This window comes from Tasmannia lanceolata, unplaced genomic scaffold (assembly GCF_043159265.1).
Source record: "Tasmannia lanceolata isolate RefF3 unplaced genomic scaffold, GAP_Taslan_0.1 ptg000007l, whole genome shotgun sequence".
Taxonomy (NCBI): Eukaryota; Viridiplantae; Streptophyta; class Magnoliopsida; order Canellales; family Winteraceae; genus Tasmannia; species Tasmannia lanceolata.
This window is the reverse complement of record NW_027518684.1, coordinates 23,994,133-24,020,518: the sequence shown is the minus strand read 5'-3', so window position 1 is coordinate 24,020,518 and position 26,386 is coordinate 23,994,133. Positions and strand designations below refer to the sequence as shown.

Genomic DNA, 26,386 nt, shown 5'->3' with positions numbered 1-26,386 from the left:
GAAATTGGGGCTGCTGAAATATTTCACTTCCAGCTTATTGATGCTCTATCGGTCCTGCACATTAAAGGAAAATAGTCAATTGGATACTAAGTTTAACACTGTCTGTTTGGGAGTATTCAATTGTTGAATATTTGAGGAAAATTCAGTCACTATACGTTTGGGACTATCCAATTGTTGAATATTTGAGGACTGGTTGCAATGGATTTTGTCTCATGAAGAATGGAATGAAATAATGTTCACCCCATTACTGTCTTAAATGAACATCTCATTAATTTGAAATTGTTGCTGTTGATACTAAGTTTAACACTCGGGACTCTGTTTGGATGGAGGCTGTTAAGTAGAAGTAGAGCTTGCATGCTTTTTGTTATATTAGTTCAAAGAAAATAAATCGATATATGTACTGTGACCAGTTTTGTGGTATTAGAAAACAAGAAAACCGTCCAGTTTTTGAAGCGTTTCTACTGACTTGCATTTATTCTACATCTTGAGATCTTATTGGAATTGAGTTTGAAGCTAGGTTTGAAATGAATCTTCAGTGAATATGGAATAGGTAGGAATGAGACAAGACGTGAGGCCATGGTTTGAAAGCTGGGTTTACATGTAGTTTCTACGGCAAATTAAAAAGGAGCCTCGAATGTTCTTATGGGAAAACAACAAATGTCTGAAATTTGTTTCAAAATTAGTGAACTATCTGTTGGGTATATAATATAACCCATGTATGTTCTAATATAAGCCAAATAAGATAATGGACCGGTGTAGTGGGCCTATTTGGGCTAGAGCCCACTAACCTATTAAAACCCTAGTGTATCTCTATATATAGGGGCTGGAGGCAACAAACTTGGTATTCCAAATTAGATACCTTGGGCGTAATGCTTCAAGCAACCTCTTGCTTGACCTAATTACTCTAACAATCTTGAAGCAATCATCCCCTTTCTCATGTTTGGGCGTTTTCTAACGTGGGATCGTTTCTACTGGGATTGTTTAACGTGGGTTTAAGAAAAGTGAATCAGAGAAGGAAATTTGACCCATCTGGTCTTTTCTAAACCTGCTCGTGTAAGCTCTGCCCTTCTCGTTGATTGGCTTAGGTTTTATGCTCTGTTTTATATTACAGAGTAAGATGCCCTTGATGATCGGTTCTTGACAAAATCATGCACTTTCCACTAAATTTTTATCAAGAGGAACAATCGACTTGTGTGATTAGTGCTTCCCAAAATTCCTTTAGAGGAACTCCCCATTGTCGAATCCTAATTTTGGGTTTCTTGGACACGAATATTTTGGGCAAGTTCTTGGGCGTGTTTAGAAAAACCCTTTAATTTGGGCAATCTGCAATTTTTGTTTATGCAACACGGTTTCTACAAGCAGCTAACCTTGGAACCATAGCCGGTGAAATAGCAACCATTTGGGCAGCAATAGAAAGAATCCAATCGGTTGCCTCTCCTAATCTCTCTCTCTCTCTCTCTCTCTTCTACCTTGGTTGAAAGGGATTGCTCTCTCCTTTTTCTTCAAGGGCCGTTGGATTAAAATAGCATAACGATTTGCGCGTGGGTGTTACTCCCTCGAAATTATTTTTTGTCGTGGGTTTTCTTCACCCACAGTATTCGTTTTGGGTCATCCATCCAAACCATCATGGAGAACAACGTCTTGTAGAAGAAAAGCAGACACCCCTTGCTAATTTTTCTGATACTCTGAAGAAATTTTGTAGCCGATTATTTTTTGGAGCCCAAAATCTCTTTGGGACCAAACCACTTTTTGGGCTAAATTCCTTCGGGGTGCGATCTTGTGGCCGAGGGTTTGCCTTCCTACAAGTTTTTTGTTGTTGTCACTGGGTGTGGGTTGGCAAATTAGCCACTCTTTGCCGAAATTTTGTTGGGTGAAATTTTGGTCGTCATATTCCATTGGTGCCGAATTCACCAGGTGATTTCCGTCGGCTCTCACTGAATTCACCAGGTGATTTCCGTCGGCTCTCACTGGTTCTGCCGCCGGTTTCGTGGTTCTCGCGGTTCGGTACTTGTCGTTCGGTTCACGCGGGTTTTGCCAATAAGGTGCATGCTTTCTAATTTTCTTTTCATCTTAATTATACAATGGAAAAGAATGGTATGCCTTTTGAGATGGTCAAACTTCAATCATTTGGTGGATCTGAGTTTAACTCATGGAAGCGAAAGACTCAATTCGGTCTAAAATATATGAATTGTTTTTACACTGTTTTGAGTACCTTTGCTGAGACGGATGAAGAAGTTGATGAATCCCAATGGCTTAGAGATGAGGATTTCTGCAAAGACTACTTGTTGAATTGTCTTTCAGATCGTCTTGCAGAAACCTATAGTAAATTTAACACTGCTAAAGCGCTAAAGCAATATGGGACAACTTAGATGCTCAATTCAAGAAGGAGGAGGAATTGTCCAAGACCCATCTTGTGGACAAATTCATGGATTTCAAGTTTCAAGAAGACAAGGAAATCACTCCTCAAGTTACTGATCTAGAGAATTTGAGATCTAAGTTGCATAATGAAAAAATAGTTGTCTGTGATTCATTTCTTGTGGGTTCAATTATATACAAGTTACCATCTGCATGGCACTCTTTCAAAATCGAGATGTATCGGAAAAAGGTGCAAGTGGGACTGGATGATCTCAAACGATTCATTCGAATCGAAGATGAGAATCGAGCTAGGAATAACTTGGAGATGGTTAGACAGCAACAGTCTGCTGCTAACGCGTATATCCCAAGAAATTTCCTGGAAAATCCAAGTCACCTAAAAGTGAACATCCCAAGTTGGAGGCCAAAAAGACTATCTTTCAGAAAAAGAAGGGCAAGTGCCACAACTGTGGGAAATGGAGTCACTTTGCTGCAGAGTGTAAACAACCTAAGAAGGCTAAATCTGACACAACCCAAAAGGCAGCTCATATGATGGTGGGCAGTGCTGCGTCTAAGAGTTTTATTGCCGGGTCAGGTTCGGGTCGACCATCTCAACCGGAGGCTCAACAATAAACATGTATTTGTTTATTGGGGCTCAATAATGAATGATTTAGATTTTTAAAGAAGGTGGACACCATATACATGTATTTGTTTTTTATTTTTTTTTAAACATCATTGTGGCATACTTTGTTTGAAGATCCAAAACATTCATTTGTTTCAACCTAATGTAAATAGGCCTTGCCCCAAAAAAAATCTCCCTAGGATGATCCTAACTCTTCAATCTGTGGAGATTCATATATGGTGTCATCGTATTAGATCGGAGGGTTGGGATCATTGAGATGATTTTTGGGGCACAAACTATATACATTGAAGCACAACAAATGAATGGTTTGGATCTACAGAGAAATTACATGATGGGTGGCTGTGCAAACACGTGATTTTTAAAAAGTATGGTACGACCCTCTCCATACGATGATCCAAAGAGTCCATTTGTTGGGCCACAACGTAAATAGATTGTGCCCCAAAACTCCTTTCCATAGGATGATCCTAACCCTCCGATCTATTGAAGATTGCGAAAATGATTTTTGGGGCAGTACCTCTATAGATCGGAGGGTTAGGAACATACCTATGGAAATGATTTTTGGACCACAACCTATTTACATTGTGGCCCAACAAATGGACGGTTTGAATCATCGTATGGAGTGGGCCATACCATACTTTTTAAAAATCACGTGTTTGCACGGCCACAAGTGAAGCCATCAAGAGATCGCTTTTATATTTACTTGCATCTTGATTTTCTCTTCTTGTGCTTATTTGTGATTGATCTTTATTTTAATTTTCACTAATCTTTTAACAAGGGCAAAAGTTTTCTAAAACCCAATTCTCCCTCCTCTCTTAGGTTGCCATACTTGAGCCATATATGCTAACAGGTTTTAAACCCAACATCTCATTGAAATTAAAAGTCCATGTGTATGGTCAACCCAAAAGAAATGCCACATGTGTCATGTGTAGGCAAACTCAAAAAAATGGGGCCACAAGTGAGGTGGAGTCTTGAAGTATAAATGATTAAATGACACTATCTCTAACAGCTTAAGGTTTTGGAGTAGTTGTTTCACCGACCTTGAGGTTGGCATATGGCGATGTGAATTGTCATGCCCCCAAACCCCACACGCACAGCCCGAGGACATGACAATGTCGTATACCTGTAAAGCAAGCTCTACAAGGAGGCAAGGCTAATAAAATAATATCAGAACCACGTACTCATAACGTAAACTAAACTATAATGTCTTACATGAATTTAGAACAAAGTCTTACTATGACACAATACTCATTATGCTAGATTTAACAAACAATAGTTGATGATGCAACTGCCCTCTCTTGAGATTTCCATGAGGATTTAAAATATGAAAATTGTTAAACCACAGTCAGCCGAAGACAAGTACATAATAACGAACTAATAAAATGTTGAATAGCATGCCAAGAAAGAGTTCAATGAATGATAAGTAAGTACAAAAGGAACGATATCCAAAGCTTAGGTTCTTATAGATTCATAGGGGTCAAAACTGAGATCAAAAGTCAAGGGTCCATATCTAACATAAAGTGATCACAAGAGAACAAGTCATACTTCCTACAAATCGAAGTTCGAGTATGTAGTATACCTAAAAGGTTCAAAGGGGTCAAGTTCCTATGGCGATGGTCTTTTCTGATGACATATTATTTTGCATCGATGGTCCGCGATGTCGGAACTAATTCCTGGTTCTTATTCAATACCTGTCGACATGGCCAATGTATGTTCCCCATTGGTGGGATCTAAGTTCTTATGTTCACATATAGGTTAATGCCTTATTTGCCCCACTGGCGATGGTCTTTTCTGAGTTTACAAATCTAAGCCTCTTAAAGTGATCAATGTTTATAGGTTCACATGAATTCCAGATTCATAAGTTCACATGGGTATCAAAGGCATGGCTTTGGTTTCAAAGTTCCAAGTTCAGAGATTACATGGTTCAAGGTATATTCAAAGTCAAAGGTTCTTTGCATAGTTCTCAACGATAGCTAAATTTTATTTAAATTCAATAATTGAACAAACTAACTATTGCGAGAATAGTCAATAAGAAGTATTCATATGATTCACAACAAATAGGAACTCATCATGACGGAATGCAAAATCTGATACAATCCCATGTCAAAGTTTCTCAAGGTCTCTCTAAGGGATCAGAACATATTCTCAAAGAATTGAGGTGAAGAACACATGAAGGAATCAATTACACTACATTAGTACGTTATCACATGCCTCAAGGTTCACCCAAAAGTCTTTTTGATTCAAAATCACATACCTCCGTCCGGTCAGTTGGCGATCCACATCACCGACTGATGACTAGAATAGGATGCGCTAGTCCGCCCTTTGTTTTTCTTAGGAAATACAACCTAGTTACACATAGGTTGTAGGAACCACCTGCATTAGCTTAGGGCTAACCTGCATTTAGTTAAGGCATATAGGGTATCCTAAAATCCACAATCTATTGAAATTTAAATAATCGCACAAGAAGCTTTAATAACTAGTCCGGTCTTTTAGATCGTGTCTAGGATATAGGTCTAGATGTCTTAGGCATCATAGTTTAGAATAGGTGCAAAGAACTACGTGACTCTGACTCTTGGGGAGGCGGGGATACATAGGCTTCTTTGGATGAACATCAGACCATCCAAGGACTTGGGTTTAATCTTTAGAGCCTTAAGATTTGTTGTGTTGCATCGTGTGTGGTATCGAGTTATATTGTATGTTTTGTCGTATTTTCTTACTTTCTTGTACAGACTTTATACCTTTAGCTGTAGCATGCATGTTTTTGTCCACTAGAACTTAGACACCCATTAGGCATGTCACTCATAACCTAGTTCTGACTAGGCGACACTTCTTCCATTTATTTGGTGTGTTCTTATTATTTCATCCCCTGGTCATGCATGATTAGGTAGACGTCTTCTCGGGGATATTTTGTTCCCATTTCACATGATTTTGCCCAAACTTCTTTGGAGTTAATAATAAATGGCATAAGAGACCAAGTGCTTGCACTCGGACGAATTAGGAGTGCTCTTCGGACCTTCTTCATTCGTAACCAGGCACGAGCCCATATATATTTCTGGTTATCTATTGCACAGAGGATTTAATTTTGGGGTTCCATGGCCTATCCATGGATGGCGACTCTGAGTTATTTTAGGTACGTCATGGTTTGATGATTTATCCTTAGATCAGGAGGTATCTCATTTATCGTCACTCGTGCTTTGCTATGAGGGTGGCATCCGTTTCGAGAGTTCGTTGGTAGAGCTCTCCTTCACGTTGTGGAGATCTTTGAGTATGTTGGGACTCGCGGCACTAAAACACGCTACCACGGACCCAAATCTCAAACTGCACCTCACCCTCAAGCCGCGACGGGACCTGCAGTAACTTGAATCCAAAGCTAACAAGTACATACGGGCAGAGGAAGCGTGCGCGCGGGAGCGGAGCTGAGCCGGCCCAAAGGAAAGAAGGAAGGAAGAGGGCAGAGGGGCCATGAGGCCAGGAGCCGAAGCAAATCAGAACCCCACCCTGTCTTTGAAAGGCTGGGAAGTGTCCCCCAGAAGGTTCCCCTCTCCCATGTCCTGTTCGCCATCAGAGATCAAGGTCTTCTGACCCCTCCCAGGAAATGAGCACAGACCCGAAGAAGCGGTCCATCAGAAAGTTCTATGATTTTCATGGGGACCACGACCACGAAACCAACCATTGTTTCCACCTCAGACTCAAGTTAGAGAAACTGGCCAAGGAGGGACATTTAAATCAAGACCTTAAGAGCCCCACACCGATTGAACGCTCGCACGAAGCCCAACTCCTCGCCGACGTGCCAAGAAGCAGGCACCGGTCCCGCAGCAGACACCGGTCACCTAGCAAACACCGATCCCCTAGCAGGCACCGGTCCCGCAGTAGGCGTCGATCCCGCAATAGGCACGACGCGCGCCACCACCGATGCCCCAAAAGGGGAGAAGCACCTCAACAGATTCCGACCCCCAAAACTCTAAAATACTCGAACCTAAATGGGAAGGACCCTACAAGGTCGTTCGAGCACTCCGCCCCGAAGCCTACCAACTCGAGCACCTCGACAGGACCTCAGTCCCTCGAAGCTGGAACATGGACAACCTCCGAAAGTTTTATCAGTGAAAAGAAAGGGTAGGAACTGTGCTTTCTTTTAAGTTATTATGTATGCTTTGTTTGTCCTTTTTTTGTTATTTTCAGCACAAAGCCATGTATCCCCCTTTGCAATCAATGAAATAGCACTCCCGCCTGAGCTATGCGCATATGCACTTTCCGGCCCTCGACACATTTGGGACCGAAAGAAAACATGGAGTGGGACAGAGGTAACATCTAGGTTGATCCCCCCGAAAATGCCCTAAGACGCTCCCCATGAAAAAAAAAACCTATCCTTTCTAAAAGGCAGGCAGGGCCCATCAACTCCGAGCTGATCACTCGAGAGGAAGATGACCCTTCCACAAACAAGATGCCCTAAGGTGACGCCCTGCGCATTAGAGGTATTCTTGCCGACGAAATTAGAGGCCAACAATAATCCATCAAGAAGAGACCTGCAAAAGGGCTCAACCACCCCACACAGTATCACATAAAATGCAGGAAGCAGACGAGTCTTCCTTTCCAGGCCCTCACAAAAAAAGAAGAAGAAGAAGAAGATAGAGTTCAAAGTGTTATTACAGACCAGGCACCTTGGCCCCAAACAAGATCCTAAAAAGAAGCAAACGTTCTCACTGGCCTCCTGCGGAGGCCTCAACGACAATAGAGACATTCGGGGCAGCCACCGGATCCTCGACCGGCCCCCCGACATCTACTGCCCCCCTGCAAAAGGTCCTCCGGAACGGCATCCTCAGCATCATGCACCAACTTTTCCAAAGGAAAAGAGGGGTCGATATCACGAACGCGCCGCCGGCATTCGATGAAAGCCTCTATCTCGACATCAACACTGAACGCGGCCGCGGCCTTAAAAAACTCCTCCGAACCACGCCATTCCTCTCGCGCTTTCACCAGCTCCTCAGCATGTGTCAGTCGGGCCACCAACAAGTTATTTTCCGCCCAGTTCCTCCTGTCCTCAGACATCTTAAGTTGCCCCTGAAGGTTCTGGACGGTGTTGTCGAGCACCGCCTTTTCGGCTTGAACCTTCTCGAGGTCCTCACTCAGCTTACGGACGCGCTCCTTGAAAGTGTCGATCTCGGACTCGTCCTCGACTATGTACTGCAGCATCTTCCTGGCATAACTTTGGGCCTACAAAAGCCCGCCACGAACAAACTATTAGTGACCTCAAGACAACAAAAGAAGAAAACGAATGGAAAGCCAAACGCACAATACTTACACAAGATATGGAATGAAGGTATCGGGCCCCCAGTGCCCTGCGAGGAAAGTTCTCCAACTCAGCCTCATCACCGGGAAGGGCGGTCATCAACCCCAGCTCCACCCCAACCCGAGGGTTCGAGAGGACGCCATCCTCAACACGAATCTTCCAGTCTGGCTTAAACAGTTCCCCTTGCACCTGGTAGCAACGCGGGGAGAACTCCATTTGCTCCAAGAGCAGCTTGGTCATGACCGACCCCTCCAGCCGGCTCGACATGTCCTCTGCAAAGGCAGACAAGGAACGTACCGTTCGACCGGCTTTCCTCGCGCCCTGCTTGGCGCGAGGAGGAATAACCTTCTTGGCAAGAGGCTCCAACTCCTTAGGAGGAGATCTCGCCGTATCTTTCAAGCCGACCGATCGGCGGGAGGAACTGATTGGCACGGGCTCGGGAAGCCTAGCCACCGACCGCTCCTTCCTAGCCGCAGCCATAAAACCAGAAGGAATCTTCGAGCGGCCGGTTGGACCCTTCGCCGCCTCCACCATAACCCCCTTTCCCTTAGCAACATCATCAGAAGAAGACATACATGATGCCAAAAAAGAGAAAAACAACAGCTCAGAAAGAAGAAAAGCACCAAAGGAAGGAAAACCCAGGGGAAATCGCTAGTGAGGAAAGAGGCTCACCACGATAGCTGGAGGAACTCTCCCCCACTTCCTTGCCCGTCCGGCGGGCCCTCCTCTCCATAGTACCAAGCAGACCGTACCTTCTCAAACCCCTATCCCATATGAACTCGTTAACGTTAATAGCTTCCCCGCAGGCGAGCTTCTCCAGGTCAAACTTGCTATAATCGGACTCATTGGGAAGGGTTTCCTTCTCCACTCAACAGAGCGCCTCCAAGACCTAGGAAAGCCCCAACCCGTATCCGACGGAGGAATAATGAAAACATACTCCTCTTTCCACTTCTTAATAGAAGAAGGCAAGTTCGCCGTGATCTTTACCTGAGGACGCTGGGTCAGGTACAACCAGCTGTCCTCACCCTTCACCAATCGGCTAAGAGCGACGTAACTTCTAAGCAGAGGTAGGGTAGGCTGAATCTTATGAAGACCTGCCTTGGCCACGAAAGCTAAGAAAGTACGCCAACTGTTGGGTGCCAGTTGAGAGGGGGCCACCCGATAAAATTCGAGGGCCTCAACTATAATGCCCAAAAGCGGGAACCTAATCCCCGCCCTAAAAGCCTCCACGTAAAAAGCCACTTCTTCCTCCGTAACACCCTCACACACCCCGTCCCTAAAAGAAGAAACCCTAATCCCGTACTCGTCAGGAATGTGATATTCCCTTCTGATCCTCTCTGCCGCCCCTTTCTCCAAAGAACTCTTGCAGGACGCCACCCGACCAGGGCGGATGACAGCACCAGACTGAATATCCCTAATCTCCGCCTCACGAGCAGAAGAAACTCGAGCGGGGGATCCAGAGGAAGCGGTCCCCGATGAAGACCCAGAAACCCCGGAGCTATCTTCCAACTCTGTGGGCATCTGTTCATCTCGGGAACCGCCGCCCCCGCCTTTTACCAACCACCTCCTTTTTCTTGGCGGAGCCCTCTCCACTACTTCTACTAACTCGATAGAAGGACTCTGAGAACCGGTTGCGACAGACATCGTAAAATAATCAAATATCAAACAAAACAAAACGCACGAAACTCACCGAGGCGAATAAGTGAAGGAAAAACCAGAGAAGAGTCGATAAAAACCAGCCACCGGATAAAATCACCGTAGAGGAAAAGAAGACAAAGGAATAGGGTAAAACAATCCCCGAAAAAGCCTCTAAAGCTAGGATTTGGACACGCGTCGATCAACCTCTCTCCCTTTCCAATCGGATGAGACATACACACATGGCGCCGATTGAGGAACTTGAGGAAACCGTTAGAAATCGAAGCGCCATTCCCTACGACTAAAAAGACGTTTCTACCCCTACCACTAGAACTTCCCAAACAAGCCATCCCCACGACGTTCCCGCCTAAAAAACAAGGTGAGACGTCACTTAAAGCATCCCCACCTAATGAAAGAGGGGCTTCGAAGGCTCGAAACCTAGCAAAGGGATCCGACCTCAAAGCTCCAGATGAAAACATGCGGCACGGGAGAAAAGACTCGGAACCACGGCACAAGGGCTCCGGCATACGATTCCACTAGATGGAAGAAACCAAGCACGCTGGATAAAGGCTCGGGACCATGCACGAGGTCCGGTTGAGCCACCTCAATCCCTCGGAATAAGGAAAACATATACGAAGCACATTGGAAAGGGCACGGGTCCAACAACAAAGCCCGGCCTTGCTACCTCCGCTCCGCTCAAATAAATTTAGCTACCGCACAGATGGGAAAGGAAGCACAAGAAACACACCACAAATTCAGAAAGAAGCCATCCATTCATAATCACATCCTTCTGGCCCGAAGGCCTACAAAAGAGGGAAGGGAATAAGAAACCAAACATAGGGCACGCAGGCCCAGTACAAAAAAAGAGAGAAAAAAAAAGTAGAGAAGTAGAGGAAGCCTGGTCCCGCGGAAACTAATCGCCCGAGCGACTGGAAGAAGACTCCTCCTCCAGAGAATCCCGCTCCTCCTCCCAGGAGCTCTCCAAGAAGGGGTCCACCTCATATTCAAGCAGCTGCTCGTTAAGGGCATGGACCCTTATTTGCAACTCCTCGTTTCTCCGCTTCAAGTCCTCAATCTCCTCGCCCATTTTCAAACCAGGTCGTACAACTCCATCCCCTGCCGATAGACCTTGGAGAAAAAAGACCACTCCTTAGCGACATAGGAGCGGGACGACTTGTCCTTGCTAGGCAAGGAAGAAAGGCGAAGGGGGGGAGGAAGCCTGGAGGAGGATCCGGATCCCTCCTGATCCTCTTCCGACGAGCCATGAGGTTTTCCTCTGAGTCAGAATACAGATCGGGTCGCTTAAGGATTCCTGGGAGAGAGGGGCTTTGCCCCTAGCTCGCGAAGGAGAACCGGACATGTTGTCAGAGAAGGAAAAGATGCAGAGAGGCAATCTGCCTAAGAAAAAAAACAATAATAAAAAAATACCGGGGTGATCTTCCTTTATAAACCCGGAGAAAAAACCCCTGGGTCAGGAAACGAGGTGACCCACGCTGCACGTGTCTCCCTCCTATTGGGTAACCGACTAAAGCCACATAATGACACTGCAATTCCCCAGAAAGAAACCGTCGCGTCTCCTCATACTTCGAGGCTCCCATAAATGCCCTCATCGTAAAACATTATTTGACCAGACATTACTCCCTTGGTCCATTCGATAGACCAAAGGAGTAGGGGGTATTATGATGGGACATAAATATGGCGCGACCCTCGAATCTCTCCACGTGTCGCCCATGCACCTATGGAATCTAATCATAATTAAATAGGGCATTAATGAGCGACAAGACCGTGTAATTCTGTCGCGTGTCACCCTCCCGCCGCCGAAACCTCATCATCACGATTATGGGAGGGATTACACGGCAAAGCCGCGCGCGCTGCTAAACTAGGGAGGCAGCCCAATCCTACGAGTGAAGGTCTCTATCTAAAATAATGAAAGGATCCACATGGCGCCCCTTAAAAGAGTATTCACAAGCGAGAAACATAGGACGAGAGAGGAGAAATAAAGGCAGGGAGGAGAGAAAAACCCCATCCCTCTCAAGGCTACCCAAAAGGGAGGGGCGACTCTCCGAAAAAAACAAGGCGACTACAAAGGAAGTAGGGAGATTAATCTCGGGGAGAAAGGAGAAAGGTGCTGGACGCCCGGATTCTTTTCCCCTGCTTTCCTCTTCTTCCTCTTCCCGCTCGATGCCTCCGATCAGTCCACCTATGTACCAACAGAAGAACCGCGTATTGGCCTTGGTAAACCTGATTGCACCTCAGCCTTATCTTGCTGTTCTTTATATTGTTGGTCCAGAATCTGACTTGGGTGTCGAAGTGGTCGTCCGGGACCTACCTCGGACCTCCCTAACCCCTCTGTTTGTGATCGCAGATCCCCGCGGCGGCTCTTTACCCACCGTGCGGTCGCAGACCCGGATTCCGACGCCATCAATCAGTATAAGTTTTTTAATAAGGGTTTTGCTAACGAGCGCCCTTAGGGCAGCCATTAAGGTGCATTGGAAATGATATTCTACACATCTTTTGATAATAAATTCACACAATATGAGTATTTTTATCAAACAGTGTGTAAAATGATTGTAGAATATCATTTCCAATGCACCTTAATGGGTGCCCTTAGGGCACTCGTTAGCAAAACCCTTTTAATAATGAATGATTAATTTGTCCCTAATCACTTTTTGATAGATGAGTTGACTGTTTTAATCCAATTGTATAACAATTCCCTGATGTTCCGTACCTAGCAGAAATGCACTATTAATATTGCTATATAGGCATTGTTATTGACACCCATAAATTATTTAGGCATTTATCCACAATGCATGTGACGTTGTCTTGTTCAAGGTTTTAAATTTCGGTTCCGGGGGTAATTTTGGACCTCGCCGAAACCGAAATTTTGTACCCCCAAACCGAAATTTTGGCCGAAATTCAGTAGAAGCGCTAGAAATGTCGTTTTTTGGGCTGAAATTTCTGCCGAAATTACCGAAATTTGGACTGAAATTACCAAAATTTCTGTAAAGGATAAAAAAATTGATATTTTACCAAAAATTTCACCAGAATTTCTGAAATTTCTAAAATTTCCACCGAAATTCGGTAATTCGGTTTCAGAACGTTTCAGTTTTGGTCCTAACCGGATTTCGGCATAAATTTAAAAGGGAAATGATATATGCGCCAAGGTATTTTGATAAACGAGCACTCCACTTGTTTGTCGTGTAGTATTTAAAGGGATTTCAGAGAATATTACGGTTCTCAAAAAGCTCTTTAAACCCTTTAAATACTACACAACAAACAAGTGGAGCGCATGTTTATCGAAACACCTTGGTGCAGATATCATTTCCCATTTAAAACCATGGTCTTGTTTGATTTTTTTTGCTTTTATCATGCCTAATACCTAGAAGAAAAACCTTATTGTCAGTAGAGAAATTACTAAAGGAAAAGGTTGTGAAGCCAGCCTCCATATCCGTGTGCATATCAACAAATTTTTAGCTTTGCAAGATTTGGATCATACCTCCATCAATGACCTTCCTCAACTCGAGAAGTCTGAAATTCTTGGCATGGTGTCTGATCCTGGACCTTGGCATATGGTCCAAACAAGGAAGACCAAGAGCCCCTCCCTGCTCCTTTTAGCATCTTCTTCGCGCAGTCTCCCCTTCTCACCGAAGCTTTCTTAGGCCCCTCTGTCTCGGTCTTTGGTTTGGTTTGGGCTTGGCGTCTCTTGCTACTGTTAGTTGGAGCATTGTTTTTCTTTGATTGTTTTGTTTTTTATTGGTTTATGTTCCTTTTAGTTCGGCTCATTTTTTATTCCTTCTTGTATCCCCCTTAATGTGTTAGGGGTTGTTCTATTTGCTCTTCATGATGTACTTTTCTATCTATTTTAATATATTTGGTAGGGGTCTGCCTAACTCCGGCTTACCCTGAAAACAAAAAAACAAAAAAAAGTGCCTAATTTTCTGAGTGTCAACAAGACCTTATAATATAATAACTACGACTGCACTGCTTTCTTGACGCCAACGAAATTGACTTTCACACCCACACGAAACATTATATGTACTGAATTACGAAAATACCCTTACTCTTTGACACGTGAAGTTTCTCTTTAACATCGCATTGACCGTAATACCCCTACCTAATTTTTTATTATAATTTATGCAGTGGCACAACACAATTTGGGAAATGGTATTTCCACCCCTATCTCAAAGCATTTTCACTCCTTTTTGTTTATTTATTATCGACAATTAATTCATTTTCATGAAAATACAAATGCGGGGGGGGGGGGGGGGGGGCAGAATGCAGTCATTTTAAGGAAAAGACAAACAAATAGGGTGAAAAGACTAGAAATTTGGGTGTATATCATTTCCCTTACAATAAAGAGATTCTTTTTTTATCTATCAATTGATATAATTTGTGTAATCTAATTTGATTGTGGATGCAATTTGTGCATAATTAATTATTTACACTGCCATTTTTTAAGAATTTGTACGGCATAGACCATAGCTAATGATCTGAAAATTTATTTTCTATTAAAAGATAAGAAATAGAGCTAATTAGAATTTATTTTTTATAATAAGCACTATATTGACCAATTAATGATAATTTCTTTTTTATTTGAAATATTTGTTACAAAATCAGCATATGAGTGGTTGAGATTGTTTGGTTGGTGGGATTTCTTATCATGGCTCATCCAAGATGGGTCATGATAGATGGATGGTCAAGATCAATTACTTGACTATCAGCATCATCCATCTTAGAAATTCCTACATAGAAAAAACAAGTAGGAAATTCTGATCAATGTACAATATCAAGATTAGATGGTGATCAAAGATGTGAGCTCCAATTTTCTCATCACTTACTAACAAGTCAATAAATGATCAGAAACAGTGTAGCCCTCTCTTTGTGATAGTCTAAGGGAAGTGATATATTACCCTCTTTTCTTCTTGGGCCACCCCCTCCAGTGTAATTATGAGTTATGACCAAGGTTTTAAATTTCGGTTTGGAATGTGTTTCGGTGAAATTTCTATCGAAATCAATTTAGCTAATATTTTATCCCGTACAAAATTTCGTCGAAGGGGCTGAAATTTAGAGATAATATATTTTTTTGAAAAGGAAATTTTAGAGATAATATTAATATTAAATAATAAATAAAAGCAGTTATTTTGAAGTAATCCCTTAAATTTCGAGGGAAACAAAATTTTGTAACGTTTCCATTTCACCCAATTTCAATTTCGGTCTTGACCGAAAGCCGAAATTTCGGATTTCGGTTCGAAATTTAAAACCTTGGTTATGATGACTCTTTTTCACTACAAAGGGGTGGCCTGGAAGAAAATGGGGTGAAATACCACTTCCCTGGTCTAATCATTATTTTATTTAAAGAGAAGAGAATCATTTAGTGAGGTTATTTTTGTCAATACAATAAAGGGCGTTATCGATAATATCTTATAAAAAATGGCTGGTCTTTGAGGCTTCGCCCCTTGACACTTTATAGTTTTTCTTGTAACGGCTTCCAAGGAGGACATGAAAAGGTCTGGTCGATGACGTGGCATTTTTATCTATTATTTTAAGAGAGATTCACGTGAAAAATATGACGTGGCGAAGTTGAGAGAGAGATTTCACTCCCCGTCCGACACGAACTATAAATCTTTTCGCTTTCGTCTCGGTGCCCTAGAAAAGGACTCAGACTTTTATAATAGTATTTTCCATCACTTGAAATTACACAAATCACCCTAGTGCATCTCAATAGAGACACCAAAGTGCCTAGACTTTGGCGTTGACTAGGAGACCTATGAAATGACCAAATTGCCCTTGTTATAAAAATGGGATTAGCGCAAACTCCAAACCACATGGGATTAGGGTTTGGTGTTTTGGACAAAATTGAATTAGAAGTCACTAGATTTCGGCTCAATCACTTCTTGTTACTGTGAGTTGGGCTAGGCTTTAAGACAAACAAGGAAGTGGGTTCCATTTGAATGTGGCTCCATTATGAGGTTGTAAATATTATGTAAATTGAATCATACATTTTCAATCCTAACTACGAGCTTAGGCCCTCTTTGGATACCCCTAAAACTATTTGGATATAATCTTATTAGCAACTAGCTTTGAAGGGAGGAATGATTATTTGTAAATGATGGTTATAAGAGTTCTAAAAAATGATATAGTTAGTGGAATCCATAGAAGCCTTGGCTATGTTTGACAAATATGAATTGAGATCACATTACTGAGGAAAGGTAAGAAATGGCTAAAAAGCAAGGGAGCAACAGATTATATTTTGATTAGAGTTTTTCTTTAACTTGTTTTTAGCCTTTTCTCACCCTCTCCCCAATCATGCCCTCTCCAGTCTCCCCATCTCCCACCTTCCCTAACCCTCTCTTACCACTTGATAAACTAAAATTCCATGGAATTTTTTTTCATGGAAGCAAAAATATTTTCTTAATTTCCTATATGGGAAATACTATGTATTACTAGAAAAATGAGATTGCCATGGGCACCTTCAAAATCTTTCTAACAAATGGAAATTAAATAATAAAAATAGGTTATTGAATCCTTTCAATTTGAGTCGAGTAGATCCTTCCACCTTCTTCATGAAAAATTTCTAAAGGATTCATTAGCCGACCCCAACTAGTTTGGGACAAAGGCTTAGTTGAGTTGAGGTTATTGAATCCTCGAAAATAGAGATTTCCCTATCGTAATAGGGGAAAAAATCCTAAATGGGAAAGCCCGAGCCATCTTGGATGTCTGTGCACCAGCCTCTAATTTATTAAAAATTCTATAAATGTAAATCTCACATTATGTATATAAAATGGGAAATATCTCGGGTGACCTCGAGATTATATAAACCTCATAAATGTAAACTTGCAGTTAACAATTAAATAAATTAATCATGCAATTTCCTTAACTATTAAATCTTTTAAATGGAAATATTTCATCTATATCTATATAATGGGAAAAACTTGGGAAATCCGATGTTATTTAAAACCTTATAAATATAAATTTTTCTTTATCTATTAAATAACTTATAAATATTTTTTTTTGTACAAATAAAATGTCATGTACATGTAAATTTAGTAATTTTTTTTTAACTATTATAAATATTTTAAATGTAAGTTTTTCATCTATATCTATATAATCGGAACCATTATGTCACCTTTATGTTATTTAAAACATTATAAATATAAACTTTCCTTTATATTTTAATACCTTATAAATATATTTTTATAGCATAAATAACGTATACATGTAAATTTATCTATATCAAGTAAATAGCTTATAGATGTAAATTCCATCCTTATAGTTTTATGCTTTAAGGCCACGTTTGGATACCTTATGTTTTTGTATTTGGATTTGGATTTGAGTTTTGGATACAAACATTAATCATCCTCATGTTCATGTTTTACGAGGGAGGGAGGGACGACTTGCTGTTGCTGCAGCAAGGTCGAGGAGCAGCGAGAGTCAAGGTAATTGCCCAAATATGGATTTCCAAATAATGTCTCGCAGAAAAGACTTGAAAATCAGATTTTTTTTTTCATTGTTGTAGCTGATTTGAAAATTGAAGGACCGATCCAGTTCCAATCTCAATGGCAAATGTGAGAAATCCAAATCTAAATCTTGTGGGTATCCAAACATGGCCTAAATCTATTTTTACCTCATTAATATTTAGCAAAAACACATGTGTACTTCGTATAATAGTATTTGCACACATCTCACAATCGGTTTGAACAAGCTTGACTATAGCATCAATTTGTAGTGGCTACTGATATTGTCGCTACAATATTTCAATAATTGCACAAACTCACTTTGTCTTTTCTTTTTAATCGGCTTGAGAGAGGTTTTTGGGAATCGTTTAAGTAATAAAAGACAAGATCAGTAAGTGCAATTATCAAAACATGGTAGTCTTGAAAATAGGTTCTTGGAAAGCGAGTTGAGGGTATTATGGTCATTTCACTAGTTTATGTTTGACTTTCACGACAGAGGGTGGTCCAGTAAATTCATGAAACGTAAGGGCGTATTCGCAAAGTTTCTACGCCCATTTCCCTTTTCATTTGTTATTTACATCGATGAGCTCGGCATTGAGTTTTCTTTAATACGCGACCAAATTGCAGAGATTTCTTCCACGTCCCTACACAATACGAAGATTTAGGGTTTTTGAATCGACCAAAAGCACATTGATTTTAGTGTTTCTACTGAAATCTCTGTAGATTTTAGGGTTTCTACCAAATTCTAAATCCCATAGATTTTTCTACTATTCTTAGGGTTTTGTCTTGAAGAAATGCAGGGATTAGGGTTTTACAGTCGGCCTTGGGGGATTTTTAGGGTTTAATTTTTGCTCGAAAGGACGGATTTTTCCATAGAAGGCAGGCTTGAGGGTATTTTGATCTAGGGTTTACGGCCATCCTTTTGTGAATGATTTGGTCTCGAAAATTAGGGTTTACAGCCATCTGTTTGTAAATGATTTGCTCCGAAAAATTATTAGGGTTTGAGTGTTTGTCCACACCAAATTTCTGAAATTTATGCATTGAAATGCAGGGATCCAAGTTTTTTGTTATAATATGAATACAGAAAGTGGTAATTTAACAAGGTGCGGGCGACATCCGTCGCAAGTTTTCACCGGTTTTTGTTCATCTTGTTTGGTCGAGAGGCTATCTAGTGTTGAGTCTGTGGAAAGGAACCCAAAGCCTTCTTTTGATAACCATCAGAAACAGATAGAGTGCTCTAGGGCGGGTTTGGAAAGAAAATCTTGTGATGGTCGCGTGAGAAAAACCCTTTTGTCGTTGTTTCATTTGGATGATGATGATGTTGATCATGAAAGCACAGAGAATTGTTGTCAGTCAGAGAATTTGATTGAATTTGCTGAATGCAGAAATGGGTCTGGAAATGTACGAATTGGGGGTGAATTCGACTCTGTAAGTCAGGATTTTCGAAATGAAATTTTGACGCAAAATGACGGGGTTAGGGGAATTGGAAATGGATTTGAAAATGATTGGGCTGATTCAGAAATTAGGGTTTCCTGTTCAGTTAGTGGCATTGACAATGTTAATGCTGATGATCATGTTATGAAATCCAGTTCCACAGAACATGATAATTTGAAGGAGAGGGGTGTCTCGTTTTGGTTGGGTTCGGCATTTTCGAGAAAAATATTGAGATGGAGCGCGAGAAGTGCGAAGAACCATGTGCTGGAAAAGTGCTGTAGTGGTGGGTTAGAGCGGAGAGAGTCTGAAACCAAGACTAATTTTCGGCATTCTTGTGATTCAAAGAAGGCTATTTGGGAGGACCCACGACATTCGTGGGATGGTTTCATAACGGATAAAGCGTTTGCACCATCTGTTACAGGCATAGAGGATGCAATAGATGCGAATTCAATGAAGGCAGTGGAGAATGAGTGGAAAAGTTCGTCAATGTCTCATAGGAGAAAAATGAGTCTGCCCATGGAAGTTATGGCGGTAGATCCTAGGTCATCAACTGATGGGAGAGATATGATCAATACATGTACAACGAGTTCAGCAGAAGAGAAATCTAAACACACTGAGGATTTGCACTGTGACGAATCTCACCGTGACATATCGGTTCTGAACACGAGAAGGAGATCACATGGGTGGAGTTGGATGTGGAACAAGAGTATTACCAGCCCTTTTAGGGATTTCATTCATAAACGCCAACACGTTTTCGAGCGGTCTTTGTCAGAGTCTTGGCGAGGAACTCATAGAGAAAAGGACATGGATAGTATGGACACGAATGCTAGAATGCATTTTAGTGGCACTAGCATCAATTCGGCCAAGAAGCAACAGCTTCCAAATGGAAGTCAAAACACTAGTAATGGTGATTTTCAGAGGTTTAAGCCTGATGGCCAAAAGAAGAGGAGGGATATTATGCTAGGTCGGAGCCGGAGTGTTCATTACTCCTCCCCTAGAAACTTAGACAATGGACTTCTGCGTTTCTATTTAACTCCTTTGAGGAGCAGCAGAAGGGCTGCAAGCAAGAACAGGACGAAAACATCAGGGTCCTTTGCCAGAGGTATTTTAGGATTTTACTGACATAATAGTTGGTGAAATATGAACTTTCATTTAGTGTGATGTAAAAATCTTTATACGAGGCAGAGCTGGCTTATATATAATGCTTCTATTTGTGTACTAAAGCTGGGGTCTTTGCTGCATGGGATTATACAATTTTGTTTAGTACAACTAAAAATCAGGGCAGACAGTCTGAGTGTTGCCTATTGCTCTGAAGATAGAGAAAGACACATTCAAGGTGCGCCCGATACACCTCATACAATGACGGTTTCTATGCTTTTTGTAGTGCTGTTTCCATATTTTCAGAGCTAGTTAGATTACCTGTAACAAACATTTTAATTCTTGGAAGCCTTTGGGTAGTTGTACTTAATGTTGATCAGCTAATAATGGGAATATTTTTGTTAAATTTGATCCTTCAAGTTATTTATTTCTCAATAATTGTGCTTAGTATTAATAAATTAGATCTCATACAGGGCATAATCATGTATACTTCATTCTTTATTGTTTGTTGAATCTCGAGAGAAATTTGGGTGTTCTGGCTTGCACCAAGGCAGTCCCTTCAAAAGGATGGTGCTGTCTATGACTCTATGCATTGGAAATGCAAGACAGTTGGCCCATCCTTTACCACCTGAAAGCCTCTATACTGAAAAGAAAGATATACCTACCTAGGGTAGTAACGGGCCTAGCCATGACTGTGAATGATTAACTATTTATGTTTGCATTTATAATTCTGTTCCAAATACTGTTTCATTATATTAAATAAAACTGTATTGAATATTTGTAAATCTTTTAATGAACTAATACTTGACTATAAACCATTCTAATATGATTTGGTGCCTCTTTTGTCTCAATTTTGTTATGTCTCTGACATGTACTCGTAGAAACATATGACAAACACGTGTTCGTATGCCATCTCTACATGGTCTTCATTTGGTAATGAGCAGGTGTTCGTATTCTTATGTGTCATTTATTTATAATAAACATCTATTTCTGCTAGGGAGTTGGGTTTGAAATTTTAGCCTACGTAATCACCCAAACCATAGCCAATGAATGGATCACCTCAAGAAACCGAGAAGGCAGACTGGATACTGTTTTAAAGGTTGATTTGAAAAAGCCATCTGCCACTTCTTTATAGAATTAGTGAAAAATTGTCGTTTTAGGGTTCTTACTTCCTTGTTAGTTCAGGGTGGGTGTAATTTTTTTTTTATGCTTAGTCGCTTGATAAAAAAAATGAGTAACGTGATGCCATTAATAAAAAGAAAAGATTAGGACGATCCATTTCAAAAAAAGAAAAGATTAGGACGATGAGCTGAGATGAAGCTAATTAACCATTCTTTCTGAAGATTCATCTTTTGTAGACTCTAAATTTAGGCCGTAGACATCAAGAGTTTTATGCTGAGGGGTTCATGTTCACAACAGTTTGTGTGTTGTGTTGGTGTCATATGGTTATAAGACGTCAACAACCAAAATTATCTCGTCCTGACAATGGGATAAACTTTCACTGAGTCGTGATAATTAGTTGGTGATTACTGTATTCTTTATTTAATTGTCGGGGTTTTAAGTACATTTAATGAATAAAAATGTAAAAATCCAATTAAAGCTTTCTACTTGGTTTGTGATTTTTTTTTTGGCTTTTTTATTGGTTTATGTTGTAGGAATGGTTCATACAGAGGAAGTGGCTCAATTTGATTGGTTGAGCTTTCAAGAGTTGGTCCATGAGCTTTGTGGTAACCGCTTATTCCATCACCATTCTTTATATAATTGATTGGTTGAGATTTCGAGGCTCCACTGTCATCACTAAGGAGACTCCCTATGCTTGAGCCATCAAAATTTAGCTTTAGGTAGCCCATGTGGGGGAGGCTCCCAGCTTTGGGAAATGGGCATCCCTTGCTATTCATTGGTGCACAATTCCGAGGCTAATGATGATTGCAGTAATGACCAACAAAAGACATTAATACGCCCGGAGGATGGTGATGCGGGAGTATCCCCTGGAATCTCTACATTGGCCTTTCGATGCTCATTAGTGTAGGAGTTTTTTTTCATCTGATACATTAGCCTAGTGGTAGATTTTTTTGAAAGATGGCCAATTGTATTTATATTCAAACCTTATATACATAGAGAAGGGACCATGAGTCCCATATAGCTACAGCATAAGATGGCCTAGCAAGTAACTCCAGGCCCTGCTAAAGAAGAGTTCCCAAAAATTTCCTCTTGTCTCATTACATTCACCAATCCGAACATAAAATACCATCTTCACTATCTACCTCGAGAGTCATTCGTTAAAACATGAAAGAAACCACCAAAAGACTTCTGCAATCTTCACCAAAGATCTAGAAGATAAGCAGGACCACCCTTCTTCCACAAAAAACTCCTGAACAAAAACCGTAAGGAATTTCTCCCCTAAGAGGAGCACTTCTCCAGCTCCCCCAAAAGATGCTCGATTTGGTAGTCCGGCATTTTTGTGAGGGGGTCCTCCAGTTCCATTTCCTTAAAACCAAGTCTCTTTCTACTGGCAATCCTTTCTTCCACCAATCGAATTCCCACCGCCTTATTAGCCTCCCATCGAATCTTCCTCAAACTCCTCTCAATAGGCCAGAATTATATTGACGAGAGGGTGTTTGTGTAGAGGCGAATGAGTGGCCTTTACATTAACTGACCTAGATAGACGATGGAATTCCTGAGCATTATCTTGGGCCTCCTTCTTAAACAGTTTCCACTGCCTTATGAGGAGGTCTTTCCTAATTTCCTTGTGGGTTGGGTCGTTTATAGAAGCCCTCTCTTCATCATAGATCATCATCTTCATCCTGTGAAGGATCTTTTCCAAAACCAAGAGTTCCATGGACCACTTCCTTTTTCGGTCCAAGGAATATGAGGGAAGGGAAGATGAACCATGCTGCACATCGCTTTGATGTTCCATTTTTGGCTACCTCAAGGTGAGAGCGAAGGTTCAAGAGTTGACCTATTTCTGAATCTCTCCTCCTATTTCTGAATCTCTCCTGAAGGATCCCAATGGTTTCCCCCATCCTTTATTATGGCCAACGACCAATGATCGATCCCCTATTCCACTATAGCGTGTGAAGAAAACCCTTCTAAATAAAGCATTTATGTAGCCGAGATATTCATACCCACTAGCCCAAAACCTTTACGACTCCCATTGACTCGATAATAGAAATATAATAAGTACTATACTCAAAGAGCAAAAGCTTTTCGAGGGCTCATATCCTGATCCTGACAGATCTCTACTTTTCCACACCAAGTGACGAATGTCAACATTTATTGAGCACAGTGCCATCTCCGTAATACCCAAAAACAATGATATAAACGGATCATTCTGCTGCACGCTTAAAGCCCCTTTTATCCGCTATCCTTCTTCAACTGAAGAAGTGCCTACTAGTAATCCCTCAATCCTCCGCTTAGAATACTATATCAGTTAGGTCGCCCGCTCTCCAGTCCATCTAGCTTCAACTTAGACAGAAGCTAGAGGGAGACCAGTAATCAATCACCCGAAGACAGCACATGCCCTGGGTAGAGGAAGGATAAGCTTATGACTATCTGAGATCCAACCGAATTTTTTATCCTTCAACCCTACTGGAAGAGATTTTGTGGATTTTTCCAGCTTCCTTTTAGGAATTTCTCCTTGAGGGAAACTCCCAGAATTGAACGCAAAAAGTTCTAAAGCAGGTCCTTTCTTCCGAGATAATTCAGAATTAAACTTTCGAATCTTGAATTTTGGTCCAAAGGGTCCTGATGGGGTATGAAAAGCAACGACCAATTAGTTGTCGACACGTGGCCCTTAAAGGGCCCACCATGAATTCGGCACTTGCCCAGGGGTAGTCTGGTCAGCTGCCAAGAGCAGGTAAACCTAAACCCACAAATGGGCCAACACCTGTCATGGGGTAGGTAATTCAACCACCCCAGGGCTCTCTCTATAAAAGGCCTCCTGAGGCTCAAAGAAGGGGGTAATAACTTCTAAACTTCCCCTCTTAAATAGTTCTGACTCTGCACTTCTGCTCATATTGACTTGAGTGTCGAAGGGCCCGTCCGGAGCAATGACTCCGGGTTGGTCTTCTGACCTCGTGCGCTCGTGTAGGGTCTAGTTCCTTCAGCTCAGCCCCTTGGGCCCGCCAAATCAACTCTTTCGTCACTGCCGTATCTGTTACCAATTTTAGGCCTAACAGATTGGCGCCATCCATGGGATGTGCAAATCCCCTTTATAAAATGGCAGGACGGAGGAGTGCCCGGGTACCGACTGCTCGGACGGCCTGAGCTGAAGCGCGTCGTAGGACTCGGAGTGAACGAGTGGCCTCACAGATAATGGCTCCTTCAGCAATAGCGGAAGAGCCCGGCCCACTCGGAACACCTGAACCCTGCTCCTACTCCCGAACAAGTCCAAGCTCTTTCAGCAGATGACTACTTTTGTTGGCCAATACCAAAATCTAAGCCAATACCAAAATCTAATCCAAGCGCCTCCCCAGCATCCCTCAGAGGCTCCGCGACTTGTACAAGAAAGGTCGAGTGCCCATAGGAGGGAGCCGGCACATCCCAGTAGAGACCGTACCCACCACTCTATGAGAGGAGTTCATCATTCCAAGACCAGGCATGCCCATACGGAACCACACTATCGTCGTAGGCCACGTTCTCGCTCAGTGCAAAGGCACCGGGCCCAGGAGGACCGTGCACCACAAGAGAGGCTCAGACATCGTCGAAAAAGCTCGAAAAGTCATTCCGGCTCCGCAGCGAGTCCCTTTGTTGAGAGAAACATATCAGTTGGCCGAGCAGACCAGAGGGCTGATCCAATGCTACGGAGGATAGAAGAGATAGACCACCGTATAGAAGAGCTGGCAAAGGATCAAGGTCGGCCTGCTGCAAAGACGTTCTTAAGCAGACCGCCATTCACCGACAATGTTATGAACGCGCCAGCGCCCAGAGGGTTCAAAATGCCGACCGTTCCGCAATATGACGGAACCACCGACCCTGTAGACCACCTGGAGACGTTCAGGACTATGATGCTCCTCCACGGTGCCGCTGACGGGTTCCTCTGCAGAGCGTTCTCGACCACACTAACCGGTGCGGCCCGAGACTGGTACTCAAGGATCAAGCCGAACTCCATCAGCAACTTTGAGGACTTTGGGGACGATTTGGTCTGCCATTTCATGAGCAGCCGGAGGCCAAGGGAAACAACAGCATCCCAAATGGCCTTGCGGCAGGAGGATAATGAACCTCTGAAAACATTCGTCAGCCGTTTCAACAGGGAGGCCCTCCAAGTGCCAAATTTGGATCCTTCAGCCGCCATGAATGCACTCCTCGCGGGCGCCAAATCCAATGACTTCCGTCGATTAGTAGCTCGCCAAAACCCGCACTCACTGGCGGATCTAATGGCTGGAGCCGAGGAGTACATAGCCGTGGAGGAGACTCTGGCAGCCTTAGATTCAAACCGGAGGAGGACCTCTGAAGAAAAGAACCCTACCAAGCAGCGTAGGGATGATAAGGCCTCCAGAAGAGAAAGGTCCCCCCCAGAGGAGAGAAGAGAACTATACCCCTCTCAACACCTCCCGAAGACACATACTGGCCGCGATCAAAGGAGAAGAATTCGTGAGATGGCCGACCAGGATGATCTCCAAAGAAAACAAGAGAGACAAGTCGAAGTATTGTCGGTTCCACAGGGACATCGGGCACGACACAGACGAGTGCTGGCAGCTCAAGGAAGAGATCGAGCTGCTGATCAATCGGGGATACTTGAAAAAATATGTCAAAGACGACAGCCACAGGGGGGAGCGCAGGGAGAAGAGCCTTCAGGGCCAGAGCCCTCGATTGTCACAGCCGCCCCCTGCGCGGAATCAATCTCCCCCACCATCAAGCTCACAACCAGAGATGCGCCGATCCCAGCGTAATGGGGTCATCAACACAATTATGGGCGGACCGGCCGTCGGGGGTACATCATCTACTACTCGAAAGGCCTACGGACGCCGAGTCAATGCCGTGCACACATGCAGCAAAAAGATGAAGACAGGGAATGCGATCTCTTTTTCAGACGCGGATCTCGACAACTTGATACTCCCCTATGACGACGCCCTTGTAATAACCATGCTAGTTGCGAACTGGGAGTTGAAGAAAATCCTCGTCGACAACGGGAGTTTGGCCGACATCCTCTACTATCATGCATTCAAACAGATGATGATAGGAGACGACCGCTTGAAGCTGGCGAACTCTAATTTGTTTGGTTTCTCGGGAGAAATTGTTAAAGTGGAAGGACAGATCGAACTCCCAGTCCTTGTCGGGGAACCGCCCTGTCAAGCTTTCGCAATGGTCAACTTCCTGGTTGTGAGGGCCACTTCGGTCTATAACGCTATCTTGGGACGACCCGGCTAGAACCTCATCCGCGCTGTCGCCTCAGCATATCACCAGAAGATGAAGTTTATAACGCCAAACGGCGTGGGAGAAGTCAGAGGAGATCAACCACAGTCCAGGAAGTTCTATGCCATGGCA

General features: G+C 42.7%; 1 protein-coding gene across 1 annotated transcript; it reads left to right on the top strand.

The window, feature by feature from the left end:
• Positions 1–17,955: 17,955 nt before the first annotated feature.
• On the top strand, positions 17,956–20,313 carry LOC143882319 (uncharacterized). The gene has a single exon (XM_077385857.1). The coding sequence runs from the start codon at positions 18,443–18,445 to the stop codon at positions 19,922–19,924; it is 1,482 nt and encodes a 493-aa protein (XP_077241972.1). The 5' UTR covers positions 17,956–18,442; the 3' UTR covers positions 19,925–20,313.
• The last annotated feature ends 6,073 nt before the right edge of the window (positions 20,314–26,386 follow it).

Coding starts and splice junctions, on each gene's coding strand:
- LOC143882319 (XM_077385857.1), top strand. CDS start 18,443: ATGAATACAGAAAGTGGTAATTTAACAAGGTGCGGGCGACATCCGTCG.